This window comes from Balaenoptera ricei, chromosome 2 (genome assembly GCF_028023285.1).
Source record: "Balaenoptera ricei isolate mBalRic1 chromosome 2, mBalRic1.hap2, whole genome shotgun sequence".
NCBI classification, from domain to species: domain Eukaryota; kingdom Metazoa; phylum Chordata; class Mammalia; order Artiodactyla; family Balaenopteridae; genus Balaenoptera; species Balaenoptera ricei.
The window spans coordinates 152,185,648-152,209,444 of NC_082640.1; the positions used below are offsets into that span (position 1 = coordinate 152,185,648).

Sequence of the window (23,797 nt, forward strand, 5' to 3'; positions counted from 1 at the left end):
AGTGGAATAGCTTGATAATATTTCAACCCAGAAAACCGAGAAAAATATGCTTAAATTTCCTGCTACAACCTGTATCTTGGGCATTTTCTTCCTTTAAAGGTATTCATTTCTTAATGCAAAGCATGAGTTTAAAAAAAAGTGTGTCAATTAGATTTTTGACAAAGTAATTGGATTTTCCATTTACTCATATTTCAGTTTTACGAATGCTTTATTTTTCACTTCTCTCTGATCTTTAGCTGACTACTTGACAAGAGCTTTGTTTTTTTTCCTTGTCTTTCCCACCTCATTCTTCTTTTTCCCCTTGGCTATGGTAGCCAGTGGTTTGTTTGTTAGTTCATTTATTCAAAAGCGTTTATGAAGCAACTACTGTGTGTCAGAGAATGTGTTAGGTGCTAGATATACAACAGTGCCCTCACAGATTTAATGTAGCAGAGAGGAGAGACAAGGACTTGCATCAAATAAGTGGTTATAAAAACAACCTAAATCACCATCAGTAGGGAAAGGGTTAAATAGATTATGATGTCTCCATGAAGTGAATATTTTGTAGCTATTAATAAATAGGTATATACATTACATTTCTAGAAAAGTGCATAAGACACTGTCAACAGTGTTTGCCTCTATTGAGGGTCCATGGGGACTGGACTTATTCATTGTATACAATGTTGTACCTTAAGAAAGAAATAAACCTCTAGGGACTTCCCTGGTGGTCCAGCAGTTAAGACTCCACGCTCCCAGTGCAGGGGGCCTGGGTTTGATACCTGGTCGGGGAACTAAGATCCCATATACCACAACTACTAAGCCCATGCGCCGCAACTACTGAGCCCATGCGCCGCAACTACTGAGCCCGCACGCCACAACTACTGAGCCCGCATGCCACAACAAACCCACACGCCACAACAAGAGCCCGCATGCCGCAGCGAAGACCCAGCACAGCCACAATAAATAAATAAATAATAAAAAATTAAAACAAAAAAACAAGAACCTCTGTATAAAAAAAAAAAACAAAACTCTATTCATGTATTTTCAGTGAAACTCTAAGTAAATAAAATTTAAAGAAAATCAGCAGTACACTGAATATGCAAATAAATAAGCAATTACATTAACAGGGGTGCTGTTGTCACATTTGAAGTGAGCAAGGACAACTGTCACTCTAGATTGTTCTGTTTTTGGCTGCTGGATGATGAAAGAATGGTCTGGTTTGCACTTTCTATTTCACTTGTCAAAATAAACATGGTCACAGGTTTCCTTGGAGAATTGAGCCTGAGACCTATTTTGTGTTGATATCATAGTACCTTAGAGCTGAATTTCAATACAGATTTTCCCATGTGATTATTCTGTTAAAACTGATGTTGTTGCTTGACCCTTCTACTCCTTCTTGGGTTCCATTTCGAATTTTTACACGCTAGCTAAAATGAATAAGTATAACCACAAGAAGCAGTTCATTTGCATAAAATGATATTTTCTCTTGATAGGTCTCTTCCATCTGTCTAATTTGACAAAGCTCTTGGCAAAGCTTGACACTTGAATAAATGTAATTACTTTTTGTGCTTTTGCTGGGAATATTTTAGTTCCATGAGTGGCCACTTAAAATTCTAACTGAAAAAAAAAACAAAGAATGAGCATCTCTGAGTTACTGAGTGTAATGCCAATTTTCAGCCAGTTTAGTTAATATTTATAAATGGTCCAAATTTATGGTAGTCTTAGTAGTTTATTGGCAGGATGCCAATAATATACAGTCTCTTTATAGATTGCTTTTTAAAAAAATTGTTTTTATTGGGTGAAATGATCTTAGCTGTTCTAGTCCTCTATAGTAATGACTAAAAGTTTAGGTAGATGATGAACAGCCATGTTGATTAATCTCTTCTAAATAAAAGATATTTTACTTGATATTTTTATAGCAATATTCTTCTTTTACTTTTAAAAAATTTAATTATATATATAATATAGTATAGTTGATTTACAAAATTGTGTTAGTTTCAAGTATACAGCAAAGAGATTTAGTTTTATACATGTGTGTATATATATATATATATACACACACACATATTTACATATATATATTCTTTTTCAGATTCTTTTACATTATATGTTACTACAAGATATTGAATACAGTTCCTTGTGCTATACAGTAGGTCCTTGTTGTTTATCTATTTTATATATAGTAGTGTGTATATGTTAATCCCAACCTCCCAATTTATCTCCCCCTCCCCCTCCCCCACACCTTCCCTTTGGGAACCATAAGTTTGTTTTCTATGTCTGTGAGTCTATTTCTGTTTCGTAAATAAGTTCATTTATATAATGTTTTTAGATTCCATGTATACGTGATATCATATATTTGTCTTTTTCTGTCTGATTACTTCTGTCTGACTTACTTCACTTAATATGAGAATCTCTAGGTCCATCCATGTTGCTGCAAATGGCATTATTTCATTCTTTTTATGGGTGAGTAATATTCCCTTGTATATATGTACCACATCTTCTTTATCTGTTCATCTGTCAGTGGACATTTAGGTTGCTTCCATGACCTGGCTATTGTAAATAGTGCTGCAATGAACATTGGGGTGCACGTGTCTTTTTGAATTATGGTTTTCTCTGGGTATATGCCCAGTAGTGGGATTGCTGGGTCATATGGTAATTCTATTTTTAGTTTTTTAAGGAACCTCCATACTATTCTCCATAGTGGCTGTATCAATTTACATTCCCACCGACAGTGCAAGAGGATTCCCTTTTCTCCACACCCTCCAGCATTTATTATTTGTAGACACTTGTGGCCATTCTGACCTGTGTGAGGTGATACCTCATTGTAGTTTTGATTTGCAGTTCTCTAATAATTAGTTGTGATGAGTATCTTTTCATTTGCCTGTTGGCCATCTGCAAGCCAATGAGAGGGGCCTCAGAAGAAACCAGGCCTGTCAACACCTTGACTTTGGATTTTTAGCCTTCATAACTATGGAAATATAATTTTATTTTGTTTAAGCTACCAGCTTGCGGTATTTTGTTATGGCAACCCTAACAAACTAATACAGCATATGAGAGTTCCAATTTCTCTATATCTTCACCAACATTCAATGTCTTTTTTTTTTTAATATTTGTTTATTTTATTTATTTATCTATTTATTTTTTAATTTTTATTTTTGACTGCATCAAGTCTTAGTTGCGGCATGCGGGGTCTTTGTTGAGGCGTGTGGGATCTTTTTGTTGGGGCATGGGCTCTTCGCTGTGGCCCGGACTTCTCGCTAGTTGTGGCGTGTGGGTTTTTTTCTCTCTCTAGTTGTGGCGCATGGGCTCCAGGGTGTGTGGGCTCTGTAGTTTGTGGCACGCAGGCTCTCTCGTTGAGGCGCATGAGCTCAGTAGTTGTGGCATGCAGGCTTAGTTGCCCCACAGCATGTGGGATCTTAGTTTCCTGAACAGGGATTGAACCCATGTCCCCCACATTGGAAGGCAGATTCTTTAACACTGGGCCACCAGGGAAGTCCCCTATGTCTTACTTTTAATTATTATCATTCTAATAGCTAAGAAATGGTATCTATCTCTGTTTTAATTTGAATATCCTGGCAACTAAAATTTTAAAGTTGATCACTTCTCAGGATTATTAATCATTAAAGTTCTCATCTGTGAATTGCTAGTTCATATATTTTGTACATTTTTCTATTAGATTGTCTTTTTCTTATAGATTTGAAGGAGTTCTTTATGTAATCTAGGTAATAATTTAGATACTTTCCATTATCCTCTCTCCATTGGTGAGTTGCCTATAAACTTTATTGCATACAAATTCCTGTTCCTATTTAAGGCAGTTAGATTTATCAACCTCTCTTTTTATAGTTTGGGCTTTTAAAATCTTGTTTAAGAAATTCACCTCTTTTCCAAGGTCATGAAGAATATAAAATTTCTTCTAAAATTTAAAATTTTTGATTGTCTGATTATTTAATTTTCACATTTGCCAAGAAGGAAGCCAGGTGTCTAAGCAAGCACTTATTGACTACTTTATCTTTCTCTAATAATTTAGAATGATACCTCCATCATATATTTTGGGATCTGTTTCTGGGTGCTTTATTCTTTGATTCCATTAATTTATCTGACCTTATGCCAGTACCACACTAATGTTATGTTTAGTTATCTGATTGGGCAAATCCTCCCTCCTGCTTATTATTTTGCAAATTTTCTAGTCTATTTGAGGATTTTGGTCTTTCATTTGAATCTTAGGATCACCTTGTCATTCAATTAAAAAATCCTTTTGTAAGAATTATATCCAGTCAATTTGGGGAATTAATTCTTGGGGTTAATTCTTCAGAAAATGTATGATTTTTCTCATACAAATCTTGTTATTTGTTTAGATTTACTCCTTAGTACTTCATCATTTTGTTATTGCTATTTTAAATGATTTTTTAAAAAGGTACGTTTTGTAATTTGTGGTTCTTGTTGTTTAGGAACGTTAAACTAATTTTTATATATCTTAATACTGTATCTAGAAATTTCCCTGAACTCTTAATGCAATTAGTTTGTGGATTATATTGGATTTTCTACAGTAAAGACCATATCATATGTGAATAACAATAGTTGTTTCTTCCTTTCCTTTGTTTGTAAGTCTTACTTTCTCTTACTGCCTTGGCTAAGACTTCCAGCACAGTGGTGAACAGAGCAGTGATGGCAGACATTTCTTCTGTTGTTCTTAACTTTAAAAGGAATACTTCTAATTATTTGATCCATGGAATGTGATTTTTACTAGGAATTTTTTGCTATATACTCCTTATCAACTAGGTATTCTTGGGATAAAGTCTAGTCATCATGTATTTTTTAAAACATTGCTATCTTTATTAATATATCACTTAGGATTTTTTTTTAAAGATATGGAAATTTATTATTTATTTTTTATTTATTTATGGCTGTGTTGGGTCTTCATTTCTCTGCGAGGGCTTTCTCTAGTTGTGGCAAGCGGGGGCCACTCTTCATCGCGGTGCGCGGGCCTCTCACTATCACGGCCTCTCTTGTTGCGGAGCACAGGCTCCAGATGCGCAGGCTCAGTAATTGTGGCACATGGGCTCAGTTGCTCCGCGGCATGTGGGATCTTCCCAGACCAGGGCTCGAACCCCTGTCCCCTGCATTGGCAGGCAGATTCTCAACCACTGCGCCACCAGGGAAGCCCCTCACTTAGGATTTTAAAAATACGTTTTTAATTGAATTGGCCTTTAATTTTCCTTTTCTTGACCTTTACACTATTTTTCTATCAGTCTTATACTAATTTCAGGAATGGAATTTTGGAACTTCATCTCTTTATATTCCCTAGGAAAAAATTCAGATAGCTGTCTTATGAGCATTTGTGAAACTCATGTATAAAAATGCCTGATCCTAGAGTTTTTTAAATTAAATAGGTTTTTGATTACTGATTCAATTTCTGTTTCTTCTTGAATCTATTTTGGTAATTCAATTGCCTCTGAAGTTATTTATTTTTTCCATATTTTAAAATTAAGTGCCTGAAAATATTCATAGTATTTTGTGATGAGTTTTAAAATTCTTTACCTGTGCTTTTGATTCTCTTTTGATTCCTAATATTGTTTATTTGTGCCTAGGTTATTTTTCTTAAATTAATATCTTTACTGTTCCAACATTCATGGCAAAATCATTGAAAGTATTGATATTTAAGAAAGGCAACCTGTTTTAAATGAACTATTAAATATATTTCTGATGACAAAAGTTTAATTTCTCTGAGAGAGCTGTATAATCACTACACTTAGGCTACAAATTCACTGTTTTTTCATATTCTGGCTGCAAAGCAGGAATTTACTGGTTTTCATATTTTTGAACAGATCTGCTGAATTCCCTGAAGAGTGGGGCTTATGTTTGTGTATTAGAAGGGCAACTTCATATTTGAATGAAGATTTTCTTGAAATGTCTTTTTCAGGAGAATTTGATAATTTTTAAAATGTACATCATGTCAGAAAAACTGAACATGTAGTCATTTTTAATAGGGAATGAGGATTATCTACAAGAAACCCTGTTTCATATTCCATGACATTAAATATAAGCAATGAACCAGGCCAGCCACACAGTATATACTTTTCTTGCATTTCCCTGATGACTAATGATGTTTAACATCTTTTAATGTGCTTATTTGCTATTCTTTTTTTTTTTTTTTTTGTATGTGGAGTATCTATTCAAATCTCTTTGTCCATTTTTGTTTTTAGTTTTGTTTTTGTTTTGCTTGGGTTGTGTTCTGATGATTGGATCCTTTATATAGTTTAGACACAAATCCTTTAACAGATATAGGATTTGCAGATATTTTCTTCTAGTCTTTGTCATGTCTTTCCATTGTCTTAAGAGTGTCTTTCTTTTATGTATCATGCTTTTGGTGTCATATGTAAGAAAACTTTGCCTAACTGATGATCATAAAGGTATATTTCTTGTTTTCTTCCAGAAGTTTTATTGTTGTAAAAGCTATCCTTTCTCCACTGAATTACCTTTGTGACTTTGTAAAAATCAGTTTTACATATATGTATGGTTCCTATTCCTGGACTCTATTTTGTTTCATTGATCTCTTTGTTTATCTTTATGCCAGTAGCTCACTGTCTTGATTATTGTAACTTTACTGTAGGTCTTGATATCAGATGATGTTAGTCTTTCAGTTTTCTTAGTCTTTTTCAGATTTGTTTTGACTGCTTTAGGTGTTTGCATTTCCATATGAATTTTTGAATTGGCCTGTCAATTTCTAAGCAAAGTTTATAATTTTCAGTTTGCAGGTTTTATACTCTTAGTACTGAGTCATATTTAATTTTTCATGGTTTTTATGCTATGGTTAGGTAATAATGTGTTTTGACATGTCAGTTTCCCATTGTTTTTTCCTAGAATGTAGAAATACATTGAATTTTATATGTTGATTTTGTATTCTGCAGGCTTTTAAAACTCCATCAGATTTTCTACTTGGGGACTTACAAGCTTCATGAATTTAGATGTTCAGATCACTCACCAGAGTTGGGAATTATTTTTAAAATAAGCCTTCAGCTCCTTTCTCCTTTTCTTTTCCTTCTAGGGCTTCAATAATCATAGAATGTTTTGCTTGTGGAATTTCATAAATTCCCTTAGTCTTTCTTCACTCTTTTTCTTTCTGTTTTCTTTTTGCTCCTCTGACTGGATAATTTCAAATGAGCTGTATTCAGGTTCACTAATTCTTTCTTCTCCTTGGTCAGGTCTGCTATTGAAGCTTTTTGTTGAATTCTTTAGTTTAGTCATTGTATTTTTCAGGTCTAGGATTCCTGTTGTTTCTGTTTCTGTTTTGTTATGGTTTCTATTTGTTTGTTGAATTTACAATTTTGTTACATGCATTGTTTTCCTAATTTTTATTGGCTGCGTATCTATGTTTTCTCATAGTTCTCTGAATTTCTTTAAGAGGGCCATTCTAAATTCTTCGTTAAACAGTTGATAGATCTCCATTTCCTTAGGTATAGTTATTGTAGCTTTATTAGTTTCCTTTGATCGTGTTATGTTTACCTGATTCCTCATGATCCTTCTATCCTTGTGTGGATATCTGCTCCTTTGAGAAAGTGATCTCTTTTACAGCCTTTACGGATTTTCTTCAGCAGGGAAAGGCCTTTACCAGTCAGCTCAGCTTGGGGTTCTGGGTGGGCAGCTGGTAGCAGCCTTGGACAAGGCATGCTCACTCTCAGGGTCTCTAGTTGGATGGGACTACTGCACGTGCTCTGAGGTTGGGGAGCCAGAGGGCTGTCATTTTTCTGAATTTGGGTAGGCCTCATGGCTGGGCTTCACATTCAAACAGAACTGCTGGCTGGGATCTGTGTTCAGGCAGGGGTATTTGCTGGGCTCTGCAGTCACCTGCTCAGGCAGGGTTTCAGGCCATGTTCTCTGGCCTGGTGTTCAGGGAGTGCTGCTGGTTGCATTCTGGGAATGGGCAGGGCCGCATGCTGGGCTCCACATTCATCCATGGTTGGGTAGAGCCTCAAGCTGTGCCCCCCTGGTTTGATGTTGCCATTGGCTGGACTCTACATTCAGTCAAAGCCATACACAGGACTTTGTGATCAGATGGGAACTCAGGCCATACTCCTTGATCAGATTGGGACCACAGGCTCTGCCCCAGAATTGGGTGGGCCTGCAGGCTGGGTTTTGCAATTGAGAAGGCAACTGGCTGTGCTCCACTGTTTGACAAAGTCTCTTGCTGGGCTTCTTGGCCAGGTAGGACTGCCAGCTATATCTCACTGTTGGGTGGGGCTAGAGGCTATGCTCCATGGTTTCTGGGCTCACTGGTTGGGTGGAGCCACAGGCTATGCTTTGTGATTAGGTGAGGTGGCTGGCTGGGCATTCAACCTGGGTGAGTCTGCAGGCTATGCTTAGCAACTGGGTGGGCTGTAGGCTATGCTGTGCTGCTGTACAGCACTGTAGGCTGGGCTCCACATAGTCAGTACCAGAGGCCAGGCTTCAAAGTTGCTGAGGGTCACTGTTTGGGCTTCCTCAGTCAGACAGAACCAGTGGTCATGCTCTGCAGCTGGGCAAGGCTGCTGGCTTGGCTCTCTGCCTGAACAGGCTTGTAGAATGGACTCTAGAGCTGACCAGGGTCTCTGGCTGAGCAACCTGGTGAGGCTGGAGACTATGTTCAACAGTATGCTTCTGGCTTGGCTCCCTGTTTGAGCAAGCCTGTAGAATGGGCTCTGTGTCTGCCTTAAATCCCTGGCCAGACTTCCTGGTCAGGTTGGCTGTAGGCTAGGCTTGGCAGTTGGGTGGGGCTACCGACTTGCTTTCCTCCTAAGAAGGCTGTAGGATGTACTGCGTGGCTGCCCGCAACTGCCTGGCATCTTTGGCCGGTCTTCACTGTTGGGTGGGGTTGGAGGCTATGCTCAGCAGTTGGGTGTGACCAGTGACTTGCTTCCTTGCTTGGGTGGACTGTAGGATGTGCTGGGTGACTCTCAGGCCAGGCTTCCTGCTCAAGTGGGGTTGGAGGCTATGCCCAGCGGTTGGGTGGGGCCGCTGACTTGCTTCCCTGTATAGGGAGAGCACTAGAATTTGGTCCTCCACCAAGATAGCACTCTGGCTGGGGACCCAATAAGGCAGAAATGCCAACCAGATTCCCTGACCAGCTGGGGTCACGGGCTCAGCTCTGCAAATGGTCAGAGTCGCTGGTTGGGATCTCCGCTCAGGCCCGACCACTAGCAGGAATGAAGTCTGCCAAGATTCGCACACTCATTGCTGTGAGCCCCTTTCCCCTTCTCTATCTCTAACTGATTCCCGTGATAATCCCTGTGAGGCAGTGCTTAAGTGGGCCTCCTGTTGCCAAAAGCTCAGCTTCTCTGTACACTGGTGCCAAATCGAATCTCGGAGACAGAGTTTTGGATGAAGTAGAAAAGGATAGCTTTATCACTTTGCCAGGCACAGGGGGACACAGCAGGTTCCTGCTTTAAAAAACTATGTGGCCCAACTTGAAGAGGATACTGAGAAGTTATATAGTAATGGTTTAAAGAGGGCATGATCAGCGCGTGGACATTCTTCTGATGGGTTGGTGGTGAGGTAAGTAGGAGTCAGCATCATCAACCTTCAGGTTCCAGCTGGTCTAGGGTCTGCATGCTTGTGGACAGCATACCATTGTTAATCTTAACTTCTCCCACCTGGAGGGGGTTTCAGTATCTGCAAAACAGCTCAAAGACATTGTTTTGTGTATCCCTTGATAGGGAACCAGGACCTTGCCCCCAAGGTTGCACTGTTGTTTCTCTTGGCTGTCTGTTTATCCCTGGTCTTGTATCCCCTCCCATCCCTAGTTAACAACTGCCTGAATCTGCCTGTTGGAACTCAAGGAATGTCATGAAGGCTGATGAAGGCTATTGATTGTCATCAAAGAAATGGGGGGCACAGAAAAGCTTTGTGTCCAGGAGCTCCACAGGACCCTGCTCGGTATCACTCCCAGGAAGTATCTGGAATGCTGGGGAAGCTTCATGTCCTCTTGCGCTCCCCTTTTCCCACAGGAGAAACTTTAGGCCCAGGGGATCCCCTCAGTGCAGCATTGAACTGACCTTGGTGGGGGGGCTGTGGTCAAAGTGAAAACACTCCTCTTACCCTTCTCATGCTGTTTTTCTCAGATTTTGTGGTCAAAAGAGATGCTTCAGACTCACCCCTTTGTCCTGGGATCTTCAGAAAGGTATCTTGTCTATGGATAGTTGCTAGTTTCCCTTTCCCTGAAGGGGACTGAAGTCAGGAGCCACATATTTTGCCATCCATCTTCCTCCTGATTCCAGTTTTATTAAACCATTGTTTCATACGCTTTATCTGGGTTTTCAGTTGTTTCAGGCTTAATGGTAAATCTGACCTCTGTTACTTCGTCTTGGCCAGAAGACATTCTATATATCTTTTTGCACAGTGAATATAATAAAACATTCAATAACCTAAATATTCAGATAAAGAGACTGTTCTTGCAGATTGACTTTTTTCTTTATGGGGTTTGGAAAGAATAGTCCTTTCCAGTAGTCCTTATTCTGTACATTTTTTGCATTGACTTCTCTATTACTTTTCTTTACCTATAGTTTATCCACAGTTGGATTAGATTATTGCATCACTAATAATCTAATGAATTATTAGAAATCACTAATTCATTTCTATTTTATTAGAATTAGATTGGCTTTAGTACTTAATGGAACTCTGCTGAAAAGACCTTATGCTATTTCTTCATGCCTGTTTTCCCCTAACTTTATTCCATCAACGTATGAAGAAATGAGATGAAAAGGAGGACCTAGACATATCTTTCTATTGTCTGAAATTTTGTATCACTAAAGTATATTCCGGAAAAGGAAATGCTTATCCTATGGTATCTTGCTGCTAAAATATTGAATAAATTACAAGGTGTGGTACTTTTATTTTGTTTGAAATTATTTCCTAAAACCCAGCCATCTAATTCAGAAAGTAAGAGCCAAGTTCTACAAACTATATATGAGGAAATGCCTCATTTATGAATGTATACATATTTGTGCTCATAAATTGGGTAATTATGCACCTAACAACTCTCTTCATTTTATCATTATTCTGTTGTTTGTATACAAATGAAGGCTTTTTTACTTCAAATTCTGTAGCCTGGAAAACTCATGCTTAGAGGATGGCTATCTTTCCTGCTTCCATTCAGTGTTAGTGCATACAAGTTCATGTGAAATTATAGAATACCTTATTTACTCTGATATAACTGTAACAGGAGCTTCTTTACTAAACATGCATTCTGAAGTGGTCAAGTAATTAACAGTTAGTTTGGCTTCATCTGTTATATAAAAATGCTAGAAAAGGTATTAAAAATTTCATGTCTTCTTTTTGAATTTTATTTTATTTTTTTATACAGCAGGTTCTTATTAGTCTGTTTTATACATATTAGTGTATATATGTCACTCCCAATCTCCCAGTTCATCCCACCACCACCACCACCACATCCTCCCACCCCCACCCTCACTTTCCCCCCTTGGGGTCCATACGTTTGTTCTCTACATCTGTGTCTCTATTTCTGCCTTGCAAACTGGTTCACCTGTACCATTTTTCGAGATTCCACATATATGTGTTAATATATGATATTTGTTTTTCTCTTTCTGACTTACTCTGTATGACAGTCTCTAGGTCCATCCATGTCTCTACAAATGACCGAATTTCGTTCCTTGTTATAGCTGAGTAATATTCCATTGTATACATGTACCACATCTTCTTTATCCATTCGTCTGTCGATGGGCATTTAGGTTGCTTCCGTGACCTGGCTATTGTAAATAGTGCTGCATTGAACATTGGGGTCCATGTATCTTTTTGAATTTATGGTTTTATCTGGGTATATGCCCAGTAGTGGGACTGCTGGGTCATATGGAAATTCTATTTTTAGTTTTTTGCGGAATGTCCATACTGTTCTCCGTAGTGGCCGTATCAACTTACATGCCAACGAACGGTGCAAGAAGGTTCCCTCTTCTCCAGCCGCTCCAGCATTTGTTGTTTGTAGATTTTCTGATGATGCTCATTCTAACCAGTATGAGGTGATACCTCATTGTAGTTTTGATTTGCATTTCTCTAATAATTGGTGATGTTGAGCAGCTTTTCATGTGCCTCTTGGCCATCTGTGTGTCTTCTTTGGAGAAATGTCTGTTTAGGTCTCCTGCCCATTTTTTGATTGGGTTGTTTCTTTTTTGATATTGAGCTGCATGAGCTGCTTGTATATTTTGGAGATTAATCCTTTGTCCGTGGATTCATTTGCATATATTATCTCCCATTCTGAGGGTTGTCTTTTTGTCTTGTTTATAGTTTCCGTTGCTGTGCAAAAGCTTTGAAGTTTCATTAGGTCCCATTTGTTTATTTTTGTTTTTATTTCCATTAGTCTAGGAGGTGGGTCAAAAAAGATCTTGCTGTGATTTATGTCAAAGAATGTTCTTCCTATGTTTTGCTCTAAGAGTTTTAGAGTATCTGGTCTTACATTTAGGTCTTTAATCCATTTTGAGTTTATTTTTGTGTATGGTGTTAGGGAGTGTTCTAATTTCATTCTTTTACAGGTAGCTGTCCGGTTTTCCCAGGACCACTTATTGAGGAGACTGTCTTTTCTCCATTGTATATCCTTGCCTCCTTTGTCATAGATTAGTTGACCATAGGTGCGTGGGTTTATCTCTGGGCTTTCTATCCTGTTCCATTGATCTATATTTCTGTCTTTGTGCCAGTACCATATTGTCTTGATTACTGTGGCTTTGTAGGGTAGTCTGAAGTCAGGGAGTCTGATTCCTCCAGCTCCGTTTTTTTCCCTCAAGATTGCTTTGGCTATTCAGGGTCTTTTGTGTCTCCATACAAATATTAAGATCTTTTTTTTCTAGTTCTGTAAAAAATGCCATTGATAATTTGATAGGGATTGCATTGAATCTATAGATTGCTTTGGGTAGTATAGTCATTTTCACAATATTGATTCTTCCAATCCAAGAATATGGTATGTATCTCCATCTGTTTGTGTCATCGTTGATTTCTTTCATCAGTATCTTATAGTTTTCTGAGTACAGGTCTTTTACCTCCTTAGGTAGGTTTACTCCTAGGTATTTTATTCTTTTTGTTGCAATGGTGAATGGGATTGTTTCCTTAATTTCTCTTTCTGATCTTTTGTTCTTAGTGTATAGGAATGCAAGAGATTTCTGTGCATTAATTTTGTATCCTGTAACTTTACCAAATTCATTGATGAGCTCTAGTAGTTTTCTGGTGGTATCTTTAGGATTATCTATGTATAAGTATCATGTCATCTGCAAACAGTGACGGTTTTACTTCTTTTCCAATTTGTATTCCATTTATTTCTTTTTCTTCTCTGACTGCTGTGGCTAGGACTTCCAAAACTATGTTGAATAATAGTGGCGAGAGTGGACATCCTTGTCTTGTTCTTGATCTTAGAGGAAATGCTTTCAGTTTTTCACCATTAAGAATGGTGTTTGCTGTGGGTTTGTCGTATATGGCCTTTATGATGTTGAGGTAGGTTCCCTCTATGCCCACTTCCTGGAGGGTTTTTATCATAAATGTGTGTGGAATTTTATCAAAAGCTTTTTCTGCATCTATTCAGATGATCATATTGTTTTCATTCTTTAATTTGTTAACATGGTGTATCACATTGATTGATTTGCGTATCTTGAGGAATCCTTGCATCCCTCGGATAAATCTCACTTGATCGTGGTGTATGACCCTTTTAATGTGTTGTTGGATTCTGTTTGCTAGTATTTTGTTGAGGATTTTTGCATCTATATTCATCAGTGATATTGTTCTCTAATTTTCTTTTTTGTAATATCCCTGTCTGGTTTTGGTATCAGGGTGATGGTGGCCTCGTAGAATGAGTTTGGGAGTGTTCCTTCCTCTGCAATATTTTGGAAGAGTTTGAGAAGGATGGGTGTTAGCTCTTCTCTAAATGTTTGATAGTATTCACCTGTGAAGCCATCTGGTCCTGGACTTTTGTTTGTTGGAAGATTTTTAATCACAGTTTCTATTTCATTACTTGTGATTGGTCTGTTCATATTTTCTATTTCTTCCTGGTTCAGTTTTGGAAAGTTATACCTTTCTAAGAATTTGTCCATTTCTTCCAGGTTGTCCATTTTCATGACTACCATTTTCAAGGTTGTCTTTGGCATAGAGTTGCTTGTAGTAGTCTCTTATGATCTTTTGTTTTTCTGCAGTGTCTGTTGTAACGTCTCCATTTTCATTTCTAATTTTATTGATTTGAGTCCTCTCCCTCTTTTTCTTGATGAGTCTAGCGGTTTTTCAATTTTGTTTATCTTCTTAAAGAACCAGCTTTTAGTGTTATTGATCTTTGCTATTGTTTTCTTCATTTATATTTCATTTATTTCTCCTCTGATCTTTATGATTTCTTTCCTTCTACTAACTTCGGGTTTTGTTTGTTCTTCTTTCTCTAGCTCCTTTAGGTGTAAGATTAGATTGTTTATTAGAGATTTTTATTGTTTCTTGAGGTAGCATTGTATTGCTATAGACTTCCCTCTTAGAACTGCTTTTACTGCATCCCACAGGTTTTGGATTGTTGTGTTTTTGTTGTCATTTGTCTCTAGGTATTTTTTGATTTTCTCTTTGATTCCTTCCGTGATCTCTTGGTTATTTAGTAACGTACTCTTTAGCCTCCACGTGTTTGTGTTTTTTATGTTTTTTCCCCTGTAATTGATTTCTAATCTCATAGCGTTGTGGTCAGAAAAGATGCTTGATGTGATTTCAGGTTTCTTAACTCTACTGAGGCTTGAATTGTGACCCACGATGTGATCTTTCCTGAAGAGTGTTCCATGTGCATTTGAGAAGAAAGTGTAATCCGCTGTTTTCGGATAGAATGTCCTGTAAATATCAATGCAATGTATTTGGTCTGTTGTGTCATTTAAAGCTTGTGCTTCCTTATTAATTTTCTGTCTGGTTGATCTTCCATTGGTGTAAGTGAGGTGTTAAAGTCCCCCACTATTACGGTGTTACTGTCTATTTCCTCTTTTATAGCTGTTAGCATTTGCCTTATGTATTGAGGTGCTCCTATGTTGGGTGCATATATATTTATAATTGTTATATCTTCTTCTTGGATTGATTCCCTTGATCGTTATGTAGTGTCCTTCCTTGTCTCTTCTAACATTCTTTATTTAAAGTCTGTTTTATCTGATATGAGTATTGCCACTCTAGATTTCTTTTGATTTCCATTTGATTACTATGTGTCTTGGCATGTTTCTCCTTGGGTTTATCCTGCCTGGGACTCTCTGCGCTTCCTGGACTTGGGTGGCTATTTCCTTTCCCATGTTAGGGAAGTTTTCATCTATAATCTCTTCAAATATTTTCTCAGGTCCTTTTCCACTCTCTTCTCCTTTTGGGACCCCTATAATACGAATGTTTGTTTGTTTAGTATTGTCCCAGAGGTCTCTTAGGCTGTCTTCATTTCTTTTCATTCGTTTTTCTTTATTCTGGTCCATGGCAGTGAATTCTACCGTTCTGTCTTCCAGGTCACTCATCCGTTCTTCTGCTTCAGTTATTCTGCTATTGATTCCCTCTACTGTATTTTTCATTTCAGTTATTGTATTTTTCATCTCTGTTTGTTGGTTCTTTAATTCTTCTAGGTGTTTGTTCTTTAATTCTTCTAGGTCTTCGTTAAACATTTCTTGCATCTTCTCGATCTTTGCCTCCATTCTTTTTCAGAGGTCCTGGATCTTCTTCCCTATCACTATTCTGAATTCTTTTTCTGGAAGGTTGCCTATCTCCACTTCATTTAATTGTTTTCCTGGGGTTTTATCTTGTTCCTTCATTGGGTACATATCCCTCTGCCTTTTTATTTTGTCTATCTTTCTGGGAATGTGGTTTTCGTTCCACAGTCTGCAGGATTGTAGTTCTTCTTGCTTCTGCTGTCTGCCCTCTTCGTATTAGATTTCTCCTCAGGTTGATAGCTAAGTTTAAGTTGTGCCAAGTATAATTTAGAAATTGTTTCCCAAAAATGATTGTGATGGTAAGAATAGATATCCCAGGCATTTTGATATTACAGCTCATCTGTAGAATGACTGACCCCAGATACAATAGTCCTGTTAAGCTTTATTGACAGACACTGTGCTTCGTACTTTAAGAGGCAGTTTCTCATTTAAATAGATTTTGGAAGAAAAATCAGCCATTATTTAATCTTCTTAATATTTTTTCAAAAGTATATATGTATATGTATGTATGTATGTAAATATATGTATATGTATTAGTTTCCTATTGCTGCTGTAACACATACAATAAACTCTGTGGCTTAAAACAGAATAAATGGAAATTTATTCTATTACAGTTTGGGAGGGCAGACATCTGAAATAAGTTTCACTGGGCCAAAACCAAGGTGTCAGTGAGGCCACATTCACTAGAGAAGCTCTAGGGGAGAATCTGTTTCTTTGCCTTTTCCAGCTTCTAAAGATGCCTTCCTTGCATTTTTTGCTCATGACCCCTTCCTCCATCTTCAAAACTAATTAACCACATCACCTTCTCCTCTTTTGTAATAAAATTTCCTTCTACTCCCCTCTTATAAGAACACTGTGGTTACAATTATGGCCCACCTGGGTAATCCAGGGCTGTCTCCCTATCTCAGGGTCCTTAACTTAATCACACATATAAGGATTCTTTTGTTACCTAAGGTAGCATTACAGGTTACAGGATTAGGATGTGGATATCTTTTATGGCCATAATGGTGTACAGAATACTTCCAAAAGTCACATAAAAACAAAATATGTTAGAAACAAGTACAGTTTGGAAAGAAGCTGTACAGGTTGATAATATAAGCAAGAGATCCTGGAGTTCCTCTGCTATATTCCAACATTTTGTATTATTGACTGATATTTTTCATTCTTGACGTAAACAGAACATTAATCTTCAGGTGTTTTTTCTGGTATACTTCATCTTCTATTCTTGTCTTTCCCTTCTTTATAAAACCCATGCTTAGTAATCTAAGGTCATGAGTTCATGAATCGGAACACAGATTTATATCTGATATTATAATTAATTTAGAAATAATTTGCATTTGATATTTGAACATAGACACAGGTTCAGTTATGTGCTTTCTTACTCCTTTTAAGCCTTTTTGTCACCCTCTCCTTCAACTTTGTTATTCTCAGCACTAATGAAGAATTGATCACTTTGCCACTGATGGTGTTATTCTAAGTTGTATGATGAAAGTTTTTAGGAGAGAGTTCTAAAGGTTCCTTAATTCCTAGAAGATCATACATCTATGAGCTAGATTATTTTTTTCTGTGTTTGTTCAGTTTCATTCCAGTGTTTACATCTTACCCTATAGCTTTGGAGAGAAAATTTCATTTGGTACTTCTAATATATGATATGGTCCAGTGACTTCTAGAGTTACCAATAAATAATGTTTTTGCAAAGTAAATATGTATTTTGTTGCATAATTTATAAGCTAAATGTTTACATTTTCTTCCTTGAACTACAGAATACCAGAAGGCCCCATTGATCAGGGCCCAGCTTCAGGAAGGGTTCGTGCTTTAGAAGAGCAGCTTGTGAAGGCCAAAGAACAGATTGAAAATTATAAGAAACAAACTAGAAATGGTAGGTAATGATACATTGTTTTTCCTCTTCAATATATTGACATTAGCACAAATAATTGAAAATTTCCTTTCATCAAAATGTTGGAAATGCTGATGCTCTCTATTCTTTGACTGCAGGTCTAGGGAAGGATCATGAAATCCTAAGGAGGAGGATTGAAAATGGAGCTAAAGAGCTCTGGTTTTTTCTACAAAGTGAGTTGAAGAAATTAAAGAATTTAGAAGGAAATGAACTCCAAAGACATGCAGATGAATTTCTGTCAGATTTGGGACATCATGAAAGGTACTACATTTACATTTCTTTTGGGGTTTAGTAAAGATTATAATCTAAGAATGGGAAATGGGAACTTTTGTTAATTTCCCTGCTGAATGGTAAATGATACCTACCATGTTTAGAAGCAGTAGAGTACCTGAGGGCTCAGTGGACAATAATTGCCAAATGTAGTTCATCAGCAGAAAATATTATTTTAAATGAATTTCTAGAAATCTTTATACCCTAAATAAACTCAGAAGATAGTGGTGTCAGCCAACAATGCATTAAAATATCTTCTTTAAACTTCCTTATTATACAACCAATATTTGAAGTGATGTGTACAGTTTTACATTACAGTACATTCATTGGAACTCATACTAAGGCTGCCAGTTATGTTTCTAACTGAAGCATTGAAAGCTTTAAAATAGCAACTTTTTAGGGTTTCTAGTGAAAGGGTAATAAGTTTTTGATAAAAAGGAGCATTCTGTTAATTGCTCTTCCATTTAGTTGCTAGAAAGAAGAACCTGAAATCTGCCTAGTTAAATTTGTTTCTCTTGTTTGCACATTTCTGAAAATATGGAGTTTATCCTCCATAGGAAAGGACACATTTCGGTGCCGGTGTGTTCACGCAGAACAAAATGTATCTGAGAATCATTATAGATATGTAAAACCTGTCCTTAGGCCTATTATTTATGCAAGTCTGTATTCCCAGTAGGATTCTGATGGCAATTACTATCTCATTAGTGAACAATAGAAGAAAACTTGTTGTATTAACACAACCTACCACTGTGAAGAAGAAAAGAATTACCCACAACCAACAGATTCATATATATTAACATCAGCAGCAATATTGTAGTGATTTTGAAATATTGCTCTGCTGTTTTAAGTGAAATTACAAATAAAATCTGTCAGTTTATTGGAATCACTTTAGCATTAGTGAATGTACAGCAATAAGATAGCATAAATTTCAAGGGGCATTGACTTATTAGGCCACAGATTTGGCAGTCCCTTTGAAATTTTTAGCTTAGCTTGCAATCAAGCCATACTTAGACCACTAGACCAAATACTAATTCTGTCCTTAATGCTTCTCTACCCTAAGCTGATTCTAGGCACCAAAGTTATGTTATTTGGAACTGTGTGCTTGTGTGCTTTGCTTATTGCAGTTTTATAGGAAAGTGTAGATCTGAAGAGGATTTGAGTTGGGCAGACTATATGGTATTTAAAGGATAATTTTGGCTCTTGACTACTGATAGAATGTTCAATTTTAAAGTTTGAGTGATTTAATTACTTGAGTATTTCATTGTTTGGTCTCTTCCAAATTAAAATAATTATTTATAAATTATTTTGTGCATATATTTTGTGACTATATGTAGAAATTGGAAAACATGTACAAATGAAAAATGTTGGGCCCTGAAAAGTTGATGTAAATCAATGTTAAGTTTTTTGTGAGTTGAATTCCGGTTTAAATACATTATGTTTCTTGACACTACCTTTTAGTAAATGTTAAATAATAATATTTCACTGAAAACAAAAAAGGAAAGGTACCCAAAATATCCAAGTTGATTTCTTTTGCTGTCTTAAGCAGGAATTATAATGAACTTGGGATACAACTTCGCAGGGTAGTAATTTAACTCCAGGCAGCCAGATTAGAAGGCAGTGATACAAATAATGAGCAAAGGACAACCAAACATTAGAGAAATAACCTTTAAAGTAATGAATGTACAAATAGAGAGGATTTGTATGTATGTAGAATATGCTGTCTTACTGGTAATTTCCAAGATAAGTGTAAGAATGAAAACTAAAACAGACTTTTGTTTGTCTCTGGTGATTTTTACAGTACACAAAATTCCCCATTTTCTTTTTACACTTGCCCAAATCATAGTGTACAAGTTGTCTCTGGACTGAAAGTCTGTATTCTCTGAAGAATCAGTTAGAGGTTGAGTCTGTCAATTTTCTCGTTCAGATTTCCCTTTGAATCACTCATCATTTTTTGGTTTAGTAGGACATCCGTTATAGAGAAGTAATTTATGGGCTTTTGTTTCTTCAGAAGGGGTTTCTTTCTATCTTAGAACTTTGTTCTGATAGAAACACTGATCCTCATTTTTTTCCTTTCTATATCAACTTTATTGTGGCATAATTTATTTACAGTAAAATATACATAATTTAGTCTGTAGTTCTGTGAGTTTTGACACATGCTCATAGTTTTGTAACCACCACTGCAATCCAGATGCAGAACACTGCTACCACCCCAAGAAAATTCCTTCTGCCTCTTTATTGTCAGCACCGCCCCACCCCCACACCAGTCCCTTGCAGTCACCCAATCTGTCTCCTGCCCCAATAATTTTACCTTTTCCAGAATTGTATGTAAATGCAATCACACTATGTAGTTTTTTGAGTGTGTTTTCTTTTACTTGGTATAATGCATTTGAGATTCACCCATGTTGTTTTGTGTATGGGGTAGTTCATTCCTTTTTATTGCTAAGTAATATTCCATCGTATGGACCTACCACAGTTAGTTTATCCATTCACCAGTAGAAGCACATTTGGGTTTTCCATTTTTTGGCGATTATGTATATATAAAGCTACTATAGATGTTAACATACACGTTTTTGTGGAAACATGTTTTCACTTCTTTTGGATTAACACGTAGGAGTGGGTTTGATGGGTCATGTATGGCAGTTCCTTAGGAACTGGGCCGCACAGCAGAAGGTGAGCAGCGGGCGAGCAAGCGAAGCTTCATCTGCCTCTCCCCATCACTTGCATTACCGCCTGAACCCCCCTCCCCCTGACCCTGTCTGTGGACAAATTGTCTTCCATGAAACCGGTCCCTGGTGCCAAAAAAGTTGGGGACTGCTGATGTATGGAGTGAATGTTTAATTCTGTAAGGCATCGCCAAACTGTTTCCCAAAGGGTAGTATTATTTTGTATTCTCATCAGCAGTGTGTAAGATTTCCAGTTGCTCTGTATCCTTGTTGCACTTGGTATTGTCAATTGTTACATTTTCCTCCTACCATTCTAACAGGAGTGTAGTGGTATATCATTATGGTTTTAATTTGCAATTCCTTACTAATGATATTGAGCATCTTTTAAAGTACTTAATTGCCATCCATATATCATCCTTGGTAAAGTGTCTTTTCCAAATCACATGCTTAATTTTGGGGGAATTTTTTTTCTTTTTATTGAGCTATAAGCATTCTTCATTTATTCTGGATACAAGCCTTACTGGTGCATTTTAGAAAGCTCATTCTGAGAGCTGTGTGAAGGAAAGTCTGTTGTCAGGAAATGAGAAAGATTTTACAGAAGTCCAAATAAGTGATAATGAGCTTCTGGACCTGGGTAGTTGGTAGTAGGAGTAGAAAGGGATAAATGCATGCAAAATAGGAGCTGCAGGACTTGGTAACTGATCCAATGTAGGGAGATGGGGGGACTCAAAAGTAATTGAGGACTTGTATTTTCCTGGGAGGACAGCTTTCATAAATGGACATCATTGTTTCTTTTGTAGTAATTTGGCTTTTTTCGCTGACAAAGTGTAATCTCCTGAGGACTGGAACTCTAACTTCAGTTTCTTCTCTACCCTGCAGTACTAAGCACTCATTATTTAGTTAGCGTTCAGTAAGTTATGTCTTTTTTATTTGCTGGGGAGGCATGTATGTGCATTCTTTGATTATTTCACACTCTACTTTGTACCTCTTTGTAAAAACAAAATCCTGTTCCATTGAAAGATTTGTGAATATTATGCAACTAAAGAAAATTAAATAATTGAGGTAAAAATATTCTCCTGTAATTGAGAATCCCAAAAGGTATGAAGGGCAAGTTATAGGAGTAAAGTCATTTACCTCTGAATAAAACTGGAAGCTCCAGTTAATTTTAACAGTGGGTTCTGCAAAACAGAGAGTATCTGTTAGAAGTCAAGGATATATAGGGAAGGAAATGGGCTGATAGGAAGCATGGTGGGACTGGAAGAAAACCTGACATAGAAGGATTTTTGTACTCAGTGCCCTTGACTTCATGTTTGATTAGCTTTGGAGGATTTAAGTGATTCCTGTATCTAAAAGTAGTCTTGAGACTTCAGTTATACATGAATCACTAAAAATAAAACTATCATAATGTTTCTGATTTGGAGTGTAATTCTGATTCTAAGCAATGAAGTATGGACTTTCTTTTAATTGAATGTGAATGATAAAAAATAGTGTTGCTTACCAAATACATCTAATCATTTGTTTACATTTTGTGGACTGTTTTCTCCGTAGTTTCTTAAATGCATCTAAAAATTTGTTAAAATTGAGGGAAAAAACCCCACGTCACCTCATCATAAACTTATTAAGGTTGGTAGAGTCAGAGAACTGGTTTAGATCTTATGTCTTATTCCATGGTGCTACTCTCCTTGCAAGGAGAGGAGAAAGAGTAAAGTGAATTCGGAATATTATTTTCTTTTGATGACCCTGAGCTCTTGGAATCAATCTATCTACTTGCTTTACCGACAAAACTGGGACGTCAGTTCAATATTGAAAAGGAAAAAAAATGTATCCTTACTTTTTACACATCTTTCATACTCAGCTTTTATTGCCTCTTAGACCTTTATAGCTTAATGTGGTAAGTAAAATTGCACATCTTTCATCTTAATTCTTCAAAAGGTAATACACCATACTTAAAGTATATAAATCAGAAATCCTTTTATATATGTTTATTAGTGTATATTAGATTTCTTTTTATATGTGTGAACAATATGAATGGTTTATTGCACTGTTATTATGGAAGGTATATTTTAACTAAGTCAATTTTAGGAGCAGAACTCTTATTTATTTTCTAAATAAATTTCCTAGAACCCTAATATAAAAAACTAAATGTTGAGTAAATCACAAATATTGCTAATGTCCTCAATTGTTATACTAAGTAGAAAAATTTAGTTTCCAAACATTTTAACTTGTAAAGTCGTGGTCATAGATATTATTGAAGATATTTGAAATTCAATACTTATCATCTGATAAATAGAGGCATATCTCACAACAGCCTCTTCTCAACACATAGGTAAATTAGAAAGTAGGGAAGCCAAAATTGTTGAGAAATTTTGTGTGTCATTGTTGTTACTGTAGTGGTTTTCAAACTTCAGCAAGGCATCAAGAGCGCCTGGAGAGCTTCTTAAAACACAGGTTGCTAAATCCCATCCTCAGAGTTCCTGATTCAGTAGGTCTGAGTGAGGCCCGAGAATTTCCATTTCTAACACATTCGTAAGTGATGTTGAAGTTGCTGGTCTTTGAGAACTAAGGCTCTACAGAATCCCTGGTTCTCTTTATGCGTTCACCACTGATAGAGGTTGTCTAGGTTTCTTGGAAAAAAATCACATTTCTCTATAGATTAGTGGACCTATCTGTAAACTGTGGGGAAAGACTCTTCTTTTGCTCCCCACTTGATGCTGTTCCTTTTAGTGAAGGGACCATGTTTCTTTTCTAGAATGTGGCTCCCACTGTTCATTACTCAAAATACCTGTCATTAATGCAGCTTGGATGCCAAATATCATACTTGATATGGGATTCAGCTCACCTGAGATTTTTAGCAAAATGCTATTGACCTGATTAGCCTATTACTTGAGAGCTAGTATGTAATAGAGCTTGATCCCTGCCTGCTGCTACAGTTGGGTGATCAACTGCTAGTTAATTAGTAATATTCTGTCTTTTAGAAGGATTTTTAAGAATTTAGAGGGGCTGATGGTATAATAAATAAATACAGAGTAGCATATTATTATTACCTGCTGTATTGATCTCAAGCATTAGTATTATTTGATTTTTCAGTTGATGATTTCATTCTAATGATTGTATGTGACCATACTTCTTAGTAATACAGTCACATTTACCTGGTGCTTTTGATATCATTGATAATGAATTGACCCTGGCCTGTCTCTTTGAAATAGCAAGAGGGAAATCAGCAATTGAGAGTGATTATTTTTGTCATTATGGTTTTATTATTTATGTAGTAGTTGTAGGCTCAGTGCTTGGATTTACAGCCTCATAGATTTGACCCTCAACCTCTGAGG

The 23,797-nt window shown here is 36.8% G+C and overlaps 1 protein-coding gene across 3 annotated transcripts in view; it reads left to right on the top strand.

Annotated features, from left to right (window-relative positions):
• FUT8 (fucosyltransferase 8) overlaps positions 1-23,797 on the top strand; it is a 321,610-nt gene that overhangs the window by 194,623 nt on the left and 103,190 nt on the right. For all 3 annotated transcript variants that reach the window (XM_059915753.1, XM_059915752.1, XM_059915751.1), the window contains 2 exons: positions 17,402-17,517; positions 17,634-17,796. In XM_059915753.1, coding sequence (XP_059771736.1) covers positions 17,402-17,517; positions 17,634-17,796 — 279 coding nt within the window. The remainder of the gene's footprint in view (positions 1-17,401; positions 17,518-17,633; positions 17,797-23,797) is intronic.